Raw genomic sequence first — 16842 nt, 5'->3', positions numbered from 1 at the left:
TGCGACATCTAACGAGCGCGTCAAATGAATTTTGTACTGTGACTCTGTGGTCACAAGTGCTTCGCAACGCATTTCACATGCATTCTATTCCAATATTTTCAATGTTTGTTAATGTATAATAAAGTCTCACTGTCACCACTGTCAATTATCGTGAATTTTAATTTCGCGAAGCACTAAATAAATGTTAACAATGCTTAATATAGCAATCCATTGATGTCTTTTACAATTTATCGTAATCGTTTAAATGACCTTTGATTTTATATCAATTCACATACTATGGGCGTCTATCATTTAATGGTCTATTGTAAACCATTATAGTAGCCATCCATCATAATGCCTAGACAAACCATTGCACTTTCTTTGTGATATGCATTGTAACTTGTTGTTAAATTAACTCATTATCATGTCTAGACAGTTTATCCTTTGTACAAAAATGTCTGATTATGAACCACTCCCACATCTTAACACATATAATGTAAGATATAATTGCTATATAAGGGTCACTTTTGTTGAAAGATTTTGTGTATTTTTTATCAAGAATCAAACGAGTTCAATTTCAATTGTTCTCTATCAACGTATTGTACTATTACTTCAGCTAATAAAGGAATTGTGTATTTCTCTGTTACCCCACATATTTACACCTACATCCAACGAATCTCTCTGCAATCAAAAACCTCACCTAAAATTTATAATTTAACTATCAAATCTTCCATGACAAAAATTTGCTTCTACGACAGTCAATACCTTTTTAAGCAGTTGGTTCTTAGGTCATGGGCAGTTACTACACATTAAGTAAGTGTTATGAAAGAAAATATGCAGCATCTAACGAGCGCGTCAAATGAATTTTGCATTGTGATTCTGTGGTCACAAGTGCTTCGCAACTGATTTCACATGCATTCTATTTCGGACTGACATATGTGTTAAAATTCTGCTAAATATGCAAACTAACGAGAATTTATTTAGCTGTATGCTGTATCTTCTTATGTTGATGCAGTCCATTCCTGGTGGTGAAGAATTTGCCACAATCCTCGCACTGAGGATGAGGTTCATGCGTTTGCTTGTGTTTGTAAAATGATGAATCATGGTCAAATATTCGTCCACAACCGGGCGCTCTGCACTCATAAATGTAGGGCAAACCGTGTGTTTTTCTATGTGTCACATATTCGTTGTGACTTGTTGAGATCACAGCACACCCGGGATAGAGGCATTCGTAGCTTTTTCCGCCTAAAAAACTCTTATAATATTTGTTTTTGCAATTGCCATTCTGTTACAATGTTTGGCAACTAATTATGTAATCTGATTATCACTCCTTAGCACATCTCATTTCAAATAATTTACATCACTAGAAGCTATTTTTTCTACAAATTTTCTGTGTATTTTTTCTTGTACATGCATTCTATTTTAAACTGTCATATACTTCTAAAATTCTGTTAAATTTTCAAACTAACGAGATTTTATTTGGCAGAGTTTCCTATGTCTAAATAGTACATTCATGCTACTGAAGAATTTGCCGCAACGCTCGCACTGAGGGTGAGGTTTATGCGTTTGCTTATGATAATAAAGTGTTGAATCATGGTCGAATGTCCGCCCACAACCAGGCACTCTGCATTCATAGATGAAAGGTTGACCGTGTGTTTTCCTATGTGTTAGATATTCGTTACGACTTTTCGTGACCATAGCACATCCGGGGTAAAGGCATTCATACCTTCGTTCGTCTGAATTGATATTTTATTATGGAGTTTAGCAGCTAATTAAGTATTCTGATAAACCATAAAAACATCGTTGCTATGAAATAATGTTAGCACATCTCGTTTCAAATAATTTAGATCACAAAAAGCTGTACAATTACCTTCACTTATAATTGAACAAAAAGTGTAATTGTAAGTTTTTCGTTTGTTTTGTAAGTTTTTCGTTTGTCTCATCGCTCACAAATCATAGCACATTTTAAGCGTATTCCATTTCAGGTTGATATATGTGTTCTGTTAAATTTACAAACTAACGAGATTTTTTTTGGCAGAGCCACTCATGTTTTCGCAGTGCATTCCTATTGACGAGGAATTTGCCACAATCCTTGCACTGAGGACGAGGTTCATGCGTCTGTATGTGATTGTAAAATGATGATTCACGGTCAAATGTTCGCCCACAACCGGACACTTTGCATTCATAAGTGAAAGGTTGACTGTGCATTTTCTTATGTGTTAGATATTCTTTGTAATTTTTCGTGGTCACAGTACACCCAAGGTAATGACAAGTATAATTTTTCTTATCTGAAAAATTCTTGTCAAAGCATTTTGCAATTAGTAGTCCATTACACCATTTGGTACTTAAATAATGTGAGAAATCATAAAAATGTCATTGACATAAAAATATCACATTGCATTTTGAATAACTTAGGTAGAAAGTAGTTCTTTACTTACCTTCTCATATTTTGAAGCCAAAGTCATAGTTTGAATGTCACCTCTTCAATTTCATGCGAATAATGAAAGCAAAGAACTATTAGAACGAAAAGTTGTTATGCAATGTGTCATTACCTGTTCCTGATTCTTTATAGGTATTTTCCTTGTAATCGAGGATATTCAAGTAATCTGAGTACTTATTGTCGATGTTGCTCTGTTCAGCAGTTGCACTTTGACTGGAAGTGTCATCTGAGGAAAGAGTAAGCTGGTGAAAATAAATCGGAACGGCATTTTGTTGTGAGCCAGGTAAGTGCATATATGTGATAATATCATCGCTGTTGAGATTAAGTGAGGAAGAAACTTCATTCTGAGCATCTAAATAACTCAAATTAGAAGAAGTTTATTTATTTTTAAATGTATCTAAAACAAAAGTCTCACTTCTAATGGAAGGATATCGCACGTTATCATCACTCGTTTTTAATTCTTCATTAGCATCTCTCCACAGATTCCTGTATGAGCCCATATCTGATAACTCCAAATTAGTGTGGCCATAGATATCGGAGAAACCAGGATGAGGAGAATTTGTGATCTGATTAGTTCCAGATTTCGATTCTTCACTTCTTATATTCTCAGTTTCACTCAACTGAGCGAAATCAATGAACTGCGAAGGATCCAACGGAAATTCTGAGCTAAACAATGGCTCAAAATTGTTGTAATCGAAGATATCAAGGCTATCTGAGATGCCAGAAAAAGGGTCGAAATTAGGTAGATTGGAAGTTTCATTATCAGAAGCGATGCATAGTAGAAGATTGAACCAAGTGATGGGTGTCATAAATTTATTGAAGAACATGGTGAAACACAATTTTGTGAGATGACAGAAATGCTCAAATGGAAGCTTTTTATTTCAGATTGCTTGGAATTAAAGACCAAAGGTGAAACAGTTGTTTTAATATTTTTTCCCTTTCATTCTCGCTTTCTTCTCCACCATTGGTAGTTTATGAAGTCTGTAAATGTTCTTTTGAAACTCGATGGAAGCGCTGCAGTAGCGTGTTCTACCATTTCAGTAATACATGTACACTGGGTGACACCGCAAAAAATGGTATTCTGATGCATTTAAAATGGTTTGTTATACATACCACTAATAATATCACTGATAGAATTTCATCGGATAGACGCATCACTTTAAATTTGATAATTATTGGTTTTTGAGATACATTTCACACACTGTTCCTGCTATTATGAGAAAGAATTTCAACATAAGCTGAAACGGTGTTTGGTGTTTGAAAGGATGGGACAAATTTTAATAGTGTGTTTGATAAAATGGAGTTACATTTGCATAAGGGAAGCTGGTGAATAGCTGGAATTAAATGTCATTGAAATATTTAATCTGTGCAATATTCAATAATCCTGTCTACTTTGTTTAATGAAATATTGTATATTGAGTGGTACATAAAATATTGATGGTGTCATCAATTAACTGACAACTGGAAATATATTGGTTTACTTCCGATGTTTATTCTTAACTATTGTTTACCATCTTACTCATATTTTAATTGATCATATCCAATTCTATCTCAACATATGCAATAATTCACAATCGATCGAACTGTAGTAGACATAATCCTCGGTCAGATCGGTCAGAAATGGAAAGTAACACACAATGAATTGATAGGAAATATGTGAAAACTTTAGTGTGGATGGGTGATGGTCAAAGCAGTGGTAATTAATAATGATTCTAACTAACCAGAAGTTTAAAACACCATTCTTTTCATTTTAATCTCTGCCTTTCTTCAAATTAATTCAGCAACTCAAATAATGAATCAGTAAGGTAAAGAAGTTTTCAAGCAAGTGATAGAAGTAATTGCACAAAATCAAAATGCATGAATGGAAATTGATGAATAGTTGGAATCAAATATCAGTAGGTGATAAAATGTTTAATCTATACAGTATTGAATAATCCTAATTGCGTTTCTTAAAAAAATATTGCTACTGAATTATTTGCACATTATGGAAATTTTAGATTTTAAATGTCAGTTGATTGACAGTTACAACCTTTCGTCAGTTAATCAGCACAAAATTTAATTTCGATAAATCTAGCATGAACTTTTGCGGTAAAATCCAGGTCTCAAATCAAAACGAAAATGTTTTTATAAGAGATCTTTTCTTTTTCTGTTCTGTTCTATTGTCGGTTACGATTTGTGACAAGTTTAATGAGTAAAAGGCTACGAACTGATTTGCTTAATACTATAGTCCCAGGAAAATGTTTCAACTACCCGAGAATTGGGGATCACTTCCTAATGATTCTTTTTCTTATGACATTACTCGAATATTTTAAAATCAGTATTTCAATAATAAAATCAATATCTCAAAAATTATCATTTTAAATTGATATTTCAAATAATTTATGATATTAATATAGCGCCGGGGAAAATCACAAATAAGTTCAAATTTATGTTGATCAAAAACATTTAGCAATGTGCAAAAGAGGATACAGTTATTAAAATCAATTCTCCTTTTAATTTGTCAATATATTTTGGAAGCTTTTAAAATTATCCAAAATTATAATATAAAATATTAATAACATATAAAAGCTAGATTAATTAAAGTTGTAAAATAAAATAGTCGTATCGATTACTTTATATTTCCAGTTTTTTATTTTTTATTTTGCATCTATCGCTATTAATGTGTTTTGAAATTGTAACATTTTCTTAAGTTTTATAAATTGAAGTTTTTTCATTTGTGATTATGCAAAATTACAAGAATTATTAGCGTATTCAATTATTGTAAGAATACGCAATTACAAAACGATCACTTCTGTCACTTAATTGATACTATTTTATTTGCCATTTGTGACAGATAGAGTGACATACTCAATGACAGTATTTCAAATAATTCTTCGAGTAGCACTTGATGAAATAGCAAATCACAGTATTTAGTGTATTTTTTCCTGCTTAATAGTGAACATTAAAAGTGAGAAAAATTTTTTTAAAAAAATGTTTAAAAATAAATTAATGATAACTTTCTGAAGTATTTTTCTAAAGCCTTTTAATCATTGCTAATTTACAATTGTTTTTGTTATTTACAAAGTTAACATTTGTAAACGACTTAAAATTTACATATTTCGTTGTATGCAAAATTCATCAGTCAATATTTTTATCCTTTAGTTTTATGTATTTTGAGAAGTTTTAGTTGAGAATTTTCAATCATTGTAAAATAATGATTAATTAATATAAATAGAAAATTAGCGAAATATAATAGAAAAAGTTAATGATATAGTGATTAAATAAATTAGTTATGATAGCTTAAATTATGTGTGATAAATGTTTTAATAGTTTCTTAAAATTTGCGAGAGATAAATAGAATTAATGGTAGAACTAATTAATCTAATTATAGATGTAAATTATTTACAGGTTTTCAGGTGAAATTTTAACTCTATGCAGAATGTCTCTCATTCAAATGAAGTAATCAAATGTAATTACAATGAATGATAATTGATCAAAATATTTTCATGTGTTATAAAAAATCAGAAATGAATCTTATTAATAGCTATACTAACAAAAAATCAATTTTAATTCTTTAATTTTGTTAATTATAATATTTCAAATTCTTATTTCACTTTTTTAAATGATTTGATTTTAAATGATTTTTATTTATTTATTTATTTTTTGTAAATCATTTTTACCATCATTTCTTTTTCATTCATTGATTTTAATATCATTTCTCTTATTTATTTCTACTCATCTTATCATTCCATTTTTTGTGTCATCTTTAATACTAGAATTATCACTCTCATTAATATTTGTCTTTATCACTAAAATTATCCATCTCATTAATATTTATCCTTATCACTACATCTATCATTATCACATTTGTCACTTCTATACTACTTTTTCCTATTTGATTCCTTTCTTTCTTCTTCCTCTTCCATTTCTTTCTCTTTCCTTTTTGCTTCCTTCTTTTCTTCCTTTGTCAGTTCACGTTGTCGTACGTAATCAATAATCATATTTGTCATCGGTATATGTAACATTGTCAACCCAAATGATACAACTGTTCCAATGACAAAGAATATAACAAATGGTGTAAAGAAATTTCCAATTCCAGTCTAAAAATTTTTTAATTTCAAATTTTACAGTATAAAATTTCAGATTTAAAGAATAATAGAATAAAGTATTCATTTTTTTTTTCCAAAAAGAAAAAGAAAAATGAAATTAATTAATAATGTAAATAGATTGGTGTAAAAAAATTTCCAATATCATTGAAAAATTTTAATTTCAAATTTGACGGTATAGAATTTCAGATTTAAAAAAAAAAACAAACAAACAAACAAAAGAGTAAATTATTCATTTTTTCTAGAAAGAAAAAAAAAAAGGGAAAGAAACAAAATTAAAAGGTAAAATATTTTGATCAGTAATATAGATTATTGATAAGGGATGAAATTAAAAATTTAAATTTAATAACTATCAACTCTGAAATCAATTTAAATGAATGAGAAATGAAATAAGTGAAATACTACTACTGACATACGTATATATAACATTTCGTGGTTCAAGAGCTGACATAACTTCTGGATGTCCGTTCACCTAATTTCACTGACAAAACAATGAATTATTTTGTAAAAATCGTAATTTTTATAAATTAAAAAAAAAAAAATGGTTTAGGATCAAAATGATTTTATTAATTTTAAAGGAGTAGAAAAGAAAAAAAAAAAAAAATTAAGCAATTATTCATTGTACGAAATAGAAAAGAACTGTAAAAGCATTTTATAATTTTCACCATATGATTTTAGTGAAAGATTTATCGATTTCCGCAATAATTATCTGAAATTATTGATTATAAGATATTAATAGTAGATGATAACAGTTAATCAAATACTTCGGGAGTGAAAAATATTCCATGGACTTTCTTTTCACTTTATTAAATTAACTAAATTTCATTATTTCTCGAACATAATAGTTTACTTGCATTAATAAAATAAATATTGAAATATTTTGCCATGTTTTTCTAATTAGAATGCTTCTAGTTCACTCAGAAATGCAATATTCTCTATAATGCTGACTTATTCTGATTTTATTAAACATATAAATTAGCAAATTTGTCTGAGATTTACTTCTTTCTGCTCCCCACCAAATTTAAGTTAATATGATTTTGTTCACATTCACATTATTCATTGATATTAATTAATTAATTAGTTAATTAATTAAATAAAAAATTTGAAATTTATTTAATATTTCAACAATTTGTTCACTATTTTCTTTTTTTTTTTTAAATCTTATTTTATACAATTAAATTTAATTTTAAAATTTAATACGAAAAAGAGAGAGAGATGCAAAAGTACTAGTGCACGGAGTGGGATTCGAACCCACGCATCGATAACGATACCAGAACACCCCAAACACACTTTGAGATTCTCGTGTGAAGCATAAACATTATTGCTTGAGTCTGGCGCCTTAGACCACTCGGCCATCCGTGCTCACACAATGCAACACTTTCATTTTCAAGCTTTATCTAAATCAATAAAATAATTCCTTTTTTTTCGAACTTTTAATCTTTGCTAATGCTTTGATAGAAATCGAACCTTTAACCTTTAACCTTCAATCTCTAATCTCTAATCTTAAACTTATGCTATATATAACATAGATCGTTTTTTTTTTTTTTTTTTCTGAATTGTTTTGAATCATTTGATTGATAATATGTTTGAATGCAAAAAAAAGAAAAAGAAAAAAATGAAGTCGCACAAATGACTGAGTGACCGAATGTATTCAAACGATTCAAGTTGATAGTGCGATGACCAAATTCAAGTGATAATGATAGTGATTAAATTCGGGTGATAATCAAGTTCAAGTGATAATGATGGTGATCAAATTCAGGTGATAATCAAGTTCAAGTGATAATGATGATTAAATTCGGATGATAATCAAGTTTAAGTGATAATGGTGGTGATCAAATTCAGGTGATAATCAAGTTCAAGTGATAGTGGTGATGATTAAATTCGGGTGATAATCAAGTTGAAGTGATAATGATAATGATAAATCCAGATGATAATCAGGTTCAAATGATAATGATGATGATCAAATTCAGATGAAAATCATGTTTAAGTGATGATGGTGATGATCAAATTCAGTGATAACCAAATTCAAGTGATAATGGAAAAGTTCAAAGTGTGTAGTATGATACAATCTAAATGATTTAACTGTTTTGATATTTTCATCAGTGCGCATGCTTTAGTTTTTCCTTGTATTTTTTTTTTGTCGCTTTTTTTAAAAAAAAAATTAATTTCAAAAAAAAAAGTTGATAAATTTATGATTTAATAGTTGATGATAAAATTTCATTCTTTATGATTGTAATGAAGATGGAAAAAGACTAAATCATATTTTTAAATTTTTAAAAAAATCCATGAAAGTGTTTTGTTGAAATTAAAATATGATAGTAAAAGTATTATGGGCAAGAAGAATTAATTGCATAGAATTATGCGAATTTCTTTTTTTAATATTTTAAGTTGAAATTTTGTTCAAGTTATATGTACTGTAAAGTTTTTGCAAAGCAATAAATGCAATCTTTTTTTTCTCTTTTTTTTTTTGTTAATGTAATTTGCTTACATAGAATCAGTAATGTTTACGTATAACATTTGTTTATAAAATCACACAAATAAACATTTTTTTGTGTTTCCTTTTTTTTTTTTTTTTGATACTAAAAAGTTTTAAATTTTCTACGAATAAATTTTTATTCAATGAAATGAAAAAATTTTACAAAAACATTGTTGACAAATGCTACATTCAGATAAGGCAGTACAAATTATTTGAAAATTTATGCAAAAAAAAACAAAAGCAAATTTTTTTTTACGAGTATCATCAGTGCATACAAAATAATAATAGAAATTTTTCTTTACTTCAAATGAAAGAAGTAAAAGAAAAAAAATTTTTTTTTTTAAAAAAAATGAACTGAGAAATTTAAAAATTTTTGCAAGAATATTGTAATCATACAAATGAATTATCATTCATTTCTTCTTATCATCGTCTCCTACAACATTGCTGTTTACTGATACGTGATTGTGTTGATAAGCATACAACATAACCGGATGGACATTTACATTGGCCACTTCTTGCTGAACCGAAAAGACAGTTGATAACTTGCGGTTCATTTTGACGATAATATGGTGGTGATCGAAGGAGGAAAGTTTTGAAAAGTGGTGAATTCATGGAATTATCCGGAATTGGTGCAACCGTTTCGTAAATTTCCGTTTCTATTTGTGGTTGTTGAATGGAACTGATTGTGGCGGTATTAACTGGTGAATGAGCGCAACTTTCATGACATGTATATGAGCAAGATGGTTGACATTGATCAGCCGGTTGATCTTAAAAAAATGTTATTTAGTTTTTTTTTTTCTCTTTAACTAATTTAATTTTTAATCGTTAAAAAAAAAACTCTTTTTTATTTTCAATTCAAATTTTATGTAAAATAATTTTAATTTTTATGAATATAAAAAAAATTAATTAATTAATTAATAGAGTATTACTTTGTTCAATACATTGTTGCATGCATGTTTCATGACATAAATTCATGCAATCCGGTGATTGTTGAATTGATTGCGGTAGGCTAATCGAAATTTCACGTGGTAGTAAATCAGTTTGGGTAGGTGTTATTGGTTCCTGAGTGGTACCACCATTTGTGTATTCATCTCCTGCACCACTTTGTTTTTGACTTTCGGTACATTCTGTTGGACATGGTGCTGTACAAATAGGTAAGCAAATTGTTGCCGTACCACTATTTGGAAGTGGTCGAATGATAATCGATGTTTGATTAGCTGGAATGAAATTTTGATAGGATACTGATGAATCCGGTGTTGGTTTTGGATAATAGATACCATTTGGCTGTTCCGTTCGTTCCGGATGAGACGGAATTGCAGGAATTGTTCGTTCAATGCATTGTCTTTCACAGGATGGCATGCAAAGATGAACGCAAACTGTATTATCACTATTAGCATATTGTTGCATTGCAGGTTCATATTGCTGTACTGGATAATAAGACGGTGTCTATAATAAATTTCAAAAAAAAAAAATTATTTAAAATTTTTTTTAGAAAAAATTTGAACTGGATTTTTTTTTTACAATATAATTAAAATTTATGAAATAATTTTAATTAGGAGAAAAGAAAAAGTTAAATGAAATAATGATGAATGGCTACCTGGCTTTTTACTACAGGTACAGGATTATTGTGCTGTGATATTGCAGGTGCTGGTGTTGATCGTTGAATGCATTGTGATTCGCAGCTAGGCATGCAAACATGTAAGCATGTTCCAGTAGCGCTTTGCTGACCAGTAGCGCTTTGTTGACCAGTAGCTATATCAGAGGTTGATGGTTCATACTGATAAGATACTGGTGCATATCCTTTTGATTGCTGATAAGTTTGTTGTGTGCTGCTGTAAATTATGCTAATGATAGAAAAAAAATAAGTGATAAGTTATCATTGCTTAAAGGAAATAATTTATCTTTAATATATGTAATAAATATAAATTATATATGAATTAATTTTGCAAATTTGTATTTTTATCAAAAAGAAAAAATCTTTTCGTGCAAATATTTTTTTTTTTTTTCAACTTCAACTTTAATAAAAATTTAATAAAAAAAATATAATTTTAACTTTAATAAAAATATAATTTTAAACAAACCATAAATTTTGACATGATTGTTGACATGTATTTTGTTGCTTTTGCATACAACCTTGCATACAATTTGTAACGCATGGTGCTGTATCCGGTTGTTGTCGATAAACTGGTTGCCGATATGAAGACGGTAATGGCTGTCGGTAAACTGGACCGGTTGGTTGATAACATCCGCAACTAATCGAAATACAAACGCAACGTCTTGCACGAGTACGTAGCTGTGTCTAGAAATACAATCATTTTGAAAATGATTTTAAAAAAAAACATTTTTTTTTTCTTTTGAAAAAAGTTTTTTAATTGAAAAAAATTGGTAATATGTTAATAATGTATATAACATTCTACAGATCATTTTTATTTTTTTTTTCCAATTTCATCCAAAATAAGGCCACTTTTTTATTTACTTAACATTTAAAATTGTAAAAAAAAATAATAATAATTAGTTTCGGAAATTCTAAACCATCGAGCATACTTTCCTTTTTTTTTTTTCAAACCTTCGAATTAGTTCAAATATTGCATTTTTAATTCAATCTAACAATTCAATTTAATAAAACGGTAAAATTTTATTCGATTTAAAAAAAAAATATTTAGTAAATAATTTGTTTAATTTATTTCAAATAGTAACCGCAAAGTTACAATATCAATTTAATTTTTTCTTTTCTCTCTCTTTCTTGTTATATTTTATTTTGTTTATTTATCGCTGCTCAGATTTTATTTACTCAAATAAACCTTTAATGTTTTTCTATGATTGTAGTTGTCGTTGATACATACTACTGTTACTATTTTAATAATACTTTTTTTATCTAGTTTACAAGTAAATTTCTAGTTTATTTATTTATTTATTATTTGATCAATCAACTGAAGTAAAGCTAAACTAGTCCATTTTGATATTATTTTTTCTCCAGTAATTTTATTGATAATAAATGAATAACTTTATTAAAAGGCTTTCTATATGAAGAAAATGATTTTTTTACACAAATTCATAATATTTGAAAAAATAAATTTTCAAAAAAAAAAAAAAAATTTTGCTTTTTTTCTTAATACAAATTGCATTTTTGAATATTATATTTTTATTCCTATTTGATCTAACAAATAAAAAAAAAATAAAGGAAATTATCCATGAGAGTAATTAATATCTATTTTTTTTCCAATCAAATATTACCTAAGATTTTTAATCTAGATATTATTTTATTTTTTTTTTTTTTTTCTAAAATAAGTTTCATTAAGAAAATATTTTTATCCTCAAAAAAAAAATTTTTTTTTCTAATTTCTTCAAAAATAAAAAAAAAAAAAAAGGAAAAGTAATTCTTTGTTTACAAATGGATTTTGAAGCAAAAAGATTAAATATCATTTTTGATGTGTCTGCTGAGTGTTAAAAATATAACAGGAAGAGGGATAGATTGTTGGATCGGTTGACAGCATTTAAACAGTGGGAAGTTAGAAAGTAAACAAAATATGAAATGATGATGAATTAGTCGTAAATGCAAATGAATGAATGAAGGAGAAGAAATAAAGAAAGATAAACGAAGCATAGAAATTTTTGTGTTTGATAATTAAAATTAATTTAGGAAGTTAATTTAAATATTTGAAATATTTTAATTTTAATTACAAAATTTTAGTCAAACTGATTATTTGCAGCATTGTTTATTCTTAATTATTTTTTGTTGAAAAATTTAATAAATTTGTTTTTTTAACTCTTTATCTTTTTGTCTCTTTGCTATTTCGAAAAAGATATATTTCAGAAATATTCATATTCAATCACAAATTTAATTTAATTTAACAAAAAATTATAAATATGTTTTATTCGAAATAAAATTATTAATTAGTTTTTTTTTGTTTACTGTGTTGCTTCCAGAAAAATAAAAATCAATTACAAATGAAAGTTTATAAAAATTTTTATGATTTTTTTTTTTTTTTTTTAATATAAAAAGAAAAAAATTAGTGCATACAAAAAGCATACAAAAAGAAAAATTAAAAGATAATAAATAATTTCTTTAATTCGTAATTTTTATATGCAATATAAATATAAGTGTTGAAAGATAGCAATATTGATTGATCATTTGAAATTGTATGTAAATTAATGGAAATGATAATAAAATGTTATTATCATCAATGATGTTAAAAATTTGTTGTAATTTAGTTATTTGAAAATTTCAGTGTAAACGGTACAACTAAAATTCATATAACTAAAAATTCATATAACTTCAATATAACTAAAATAAACCATTGGATTACGGTATGTGAGATACCGTAATGGGTGCTGTAAAAATGATGCTTTCACTGCTATTACAGTAATGTAATTGTAAATGTACAGTAACCAAAATTTTCCGTGTTAATAATTGAAAATTTCTTATGTGTGTAGTTAGCTTATTTTTTGTTTTAAATTTCATTGAAATTTCATTTCAATTTTTGCTTTTACCCATTTTCTTTATCTAATAGATGGATACCATCCATTTAAATTCATACTAACAAGTAAGTTATTATAATAATTAGTAATTATTGAAATTATCAGTATTGTAGTCACAATAATAATAATCATAACAATAATAATAATAATAGTAGTAACAGTAATGTACAGTTAAAAATAAATGATTCTCATTTCACTTATCTTCTCATTTAATTTGAAAGCACTCTACGAATTTTGATTTTAAAATGAAATAATTTGTATTGCAAAAAACATCATAAAAATAAGGTATATTACTAGCAATGTTTTATTGGCTTAAAATCTTTCAATAAAAAATACCCTCTATCTCAAAAATATATGTATATAATCATTCTATTATAATCTTTTTTTTTTCTTTTAAATTCTTACTTGAATTATTTTAGTATAAAAAAAGAAGTAATATTGACATTAATTATCATTTAAGAATATACCTCAAACTTAATTAATATCTGTTGAACTTATTCGTTTAAAACAAAAAATTAAAACAAATTTTTAAATTTTAAAATAAAAAAATTTTAAATATTCAGGCAAACATAATTATAAAATAAATGAAGAAACAATCAAATTTTTGATTTATTTTATTATTAAATTCTTCTGTTTTGATTACATAAATACATATTTTTATATAATTCACTCTCATTTCACTTTTTTCCTTTCCTTCTTTCTTTTTTTTCTTTCTCTCTCCCTCTCGAACTAATAGGTGAAATTTAATAATACAAAATAAAATTTTTAAAATGAAAAAAAAAAAAAAAAAAAAGCAAAGAATAAAGCATACCTCAGCAGAATGAATAAGCTCGGGAAGAAGCAATGATGCAATTAGCAAAGCACTACTTAGAAGCTTTGACATTTTTTTGTTTTTGTTTTTGTTTTGTTTCACCCAAAAAAGAAGAAAGAAAAAAGGAAATGTTTTAAGGAATCAATTGAATTTCGAAATTTATGCTACTTAATAATTGAAGAGTACCGCTTTTTAACTTCACCAGGAAGTTTTTTTAATTCATTTCACCTTTATATATTGTGCCGGGTTGCGCTTGTATGTTCAACCTATTATCAAATATCTGTCTATCTATCCGGTTTCAGGAGGTGCTGGTACACCGGTGATCTTTAATGGCACCAATTTCTCTTTCCTTTTCTAATAATCCTTCCATCTGCTTACCTTTCCTTGCATTCCTCTAGCAGCTTTTACTCCTGGACAAATAATTGAAAAGTATTTGATTTTTTCTTTCTTTTTTTTTTTTTTTTTTTCAGGAAACTTTGATGTGACACTTCGACACATAGATTTGTCTCATTGACAAACAAAACTATAGACTCACTCATATAAAGTATACAAATAAATCCAATCATGATTGTATTATCGTAAGCTAAATTTAATTTCAATTGCTAGAACAAATGAAATGACAAGCTCGAAAATAATTTTCAACAGTAGAATAAAAAAGTAAGTAGAATAAAAAAAAAAAAAAAATTTTTTTTTAGACAATAAATTAAATAATTGTAAAATGTTTTGAAAAAAAAATATATATAAAAACAACAATGGAAGTTAATTTCTAACAAAATATTTACTTGCTCTTTAAATTTTTTTTTCTTCAAAAAAAAAAAAAAAAAAGAGAAGCAAGTCTGATAATTTCTGAATGAATTAATGAAATAGTAGTGATTGTGAAAAAAAAAAAATTTTTTTTTTTTTCAATTGATAATATAATTTGAAATTATTTCATTTATTAATTTTTTTTTTTACTTTCAAAAAAAAAAAAATTCTCCAAAAATTTACAAAACATTTTCATTTTCATTTCTATTTGTTCTCCTTTTCCTTTTGTTCTTTTTTTTTTTCATGTAAAATTTTGAAAGAGTAAAACTTTCTCATTTTCAATTCTTTTCTATCTTTTGTTTTTTTACCGCTTACATAGTTATTTTTTTTACCAAAAAACTGGATGAAATTTTGTAACAGAAAGAAATTTGAAATGAAAATTCCAGTTTTCATTTCTAACTTTTCATTCAATTCTTTCCGACTCTTCCACTCCTTTTACCCAATTCTTTCTTCCTATTCCTAACTTTTTACCCAACAATTTATCCAATTGTATTGTAACAATAATATTTACAATGCTAATAAAATTTTTTCCTTCAGTAGTAAAATATATTTTTATCATTTGCATTTTTACTCGTTTTTTGTTAAAGCAATGGATTAACATTCTGTTTGCTACTAGCTAGTTTTGCATTACTTACTTACTTCAGTTCATTTACTTACTTAATTCATTTAATTTACTTAAAGAATGCATATGTACAACAAAATGCTAATAATAACCTTTAGGAAAATTTAAAAAAAAAAAAAAACTTGATTTTGACCTGTTTCACTCTTTTTCTTCGTCTTAATTTTTTTTTTTTTTTTTGAATTTATTTCAAATAAGTATTAATTTACCCATATGCTTTAGGATTTATGCATAAAACAGAAATGAAACAAGAAAAAGAAAGATCAGACTAAAATATAAAATAAATAAGTAAATTTTGTATATATTAAAATAAGTAAAACATAAAATATATTAAAAATAAAAATGAATAAGTAAAAATTTTGATCAGTTTTGTTTCTTCTAATTATCTTATAAGTAATACATAAGTAATTACACTGTTTCTTTTGTTATTAAAATGCAATCGGTAATTTGATTTTGGATAAATTTTAAAAATTATAGTGTAATAGGAAAAAAAAAATTAAAATAAAATGGAATTAATTTAAAAGAATATATTAGCTATGTCATTAATTATTATCGATAAAATTATTATGATAAAATTAATTTATGATTCATTAAGTTTTTTTTTTTTTTTTTTTTGAATTAAAATAAAAATTGTCATTTAATTAGCAAATGATAATTGTTTGCAAAATCATTGTTATATTTTTTCAATTTATGTTTACTGTAACTTAGAAAAAAAAAAAAAGGAAGAATAAGGAAAATTGGATGATATGAATAATTTTTAATACAATTCTAGAATTTAAATTATTCTTTAAACTGAAATACAAAAAATACACAAAATTATATAATCGTTTTTTTTTTTTTTTTTTTTTTCAAAATTAAGCTTACTATCACCTACTTTTTTTTTCATAATTTCTAAAGTAAACTGATTTGGAACTTTGTTAATTTTTTTTTAATTAAAAAGTTAGAGTGATTAATAAACAATTACTTGTTTATCAACTGCAGTTCACTTCAAAATAGCTTTAAAAACAATTTTATTTGTGTAAATGTATCCAAATTTATTTTTAGAAAAATTTCAAATAAAAAAAAAAAAAAAAAAAAAAGAACAAATTTGGAATTAAAATAGATGAATCACTAATTTATGTTTTAACAAGAGAGAAATTTTCATTGTTA

At 26.2% G+C, this 16842-nt stretch overlaps 3 protein-coding genes across 3 annotated transcripts; all 3 read right to left on the bottom strand.

The window, feature by feature from the left end:
* Window positions 1-955: 955 nt before the first annotated feature.
* On the bottom strand, window positions 956-3246 carry Bm17456 (Uncharacterized protein; the record flags this gene model as incomplete). The annotated part of the gene is made up of 5 exons (XM_001895289.2): window positions 956-1224; window positions 1449-1715; window positions 2001-2267; window positions 2532-2771; window positions 2835-3246. The coding sequence occupies 5 exons, from the start codon at window positions 3244-3246 to the stop codon at window positions 956-958; spliced, it is 1455 nt and encodes a 484-aa protein (XP_001895324.2).
* A 3033-nt stretch (window positions 3247-6279) lies between these two features.
* Window positions 6280-6955, bottom strand: Bm8825 (Uncharacterized protein; the record flags this gene model as incomplete). Its single annotated transcript, XM_043078032.1, has 2 exons — window positions 6280-6498; window positions 6917-6955. The coding sequence occupies 2 exons, from the start codon at window positions 6953-6955 to the stop codon at window positions 6280-6282; spliced, it is 258 nt and encodes an 85-aa protein (XP_042933966.1).
* Window positions 6956-9403: 2448 nt separating this feature from the next.
* On the bottom strand, window positions 9404-14342 carry Bm8824 (Uncharacterized protein; the record flags this gene model as incomplete). Its single annotated transcript, XM_043078031.1, has 5 exons — window positions 9404-9747; window positions 9910-10426; window positions 10578-10812; window positions 11062-11279; window positions 14271-14342. The coding sequence occupies 5 exons, from the start codon at window positions 14340-14342 to the stop codon at window positions 9404-9406; spliced, it is 1386 nt and encodes a 461-aa protein (XP_042933965.1).
* Between the last annotated feature and the right edge of the window lie 2500 nt (window positions 14343-16842).

Source organism: Brugia malayi (genome assembly GCF_000002995.4).
Source record: "Brugia malayi strain FR3 genome assembly, contig: Bm_v4_Chr2_contig_001, whole genome shotgun sequence".
Lineage (NCBI taxonomy): Eukaryota > Metazoa > Nematoda > Chromadorea > Rhabditida > Onchocercidae > Brugia > Brugia malayi.
This window is presented reverse-complemented; position numbering and strand designations above follow the sequence as displayed.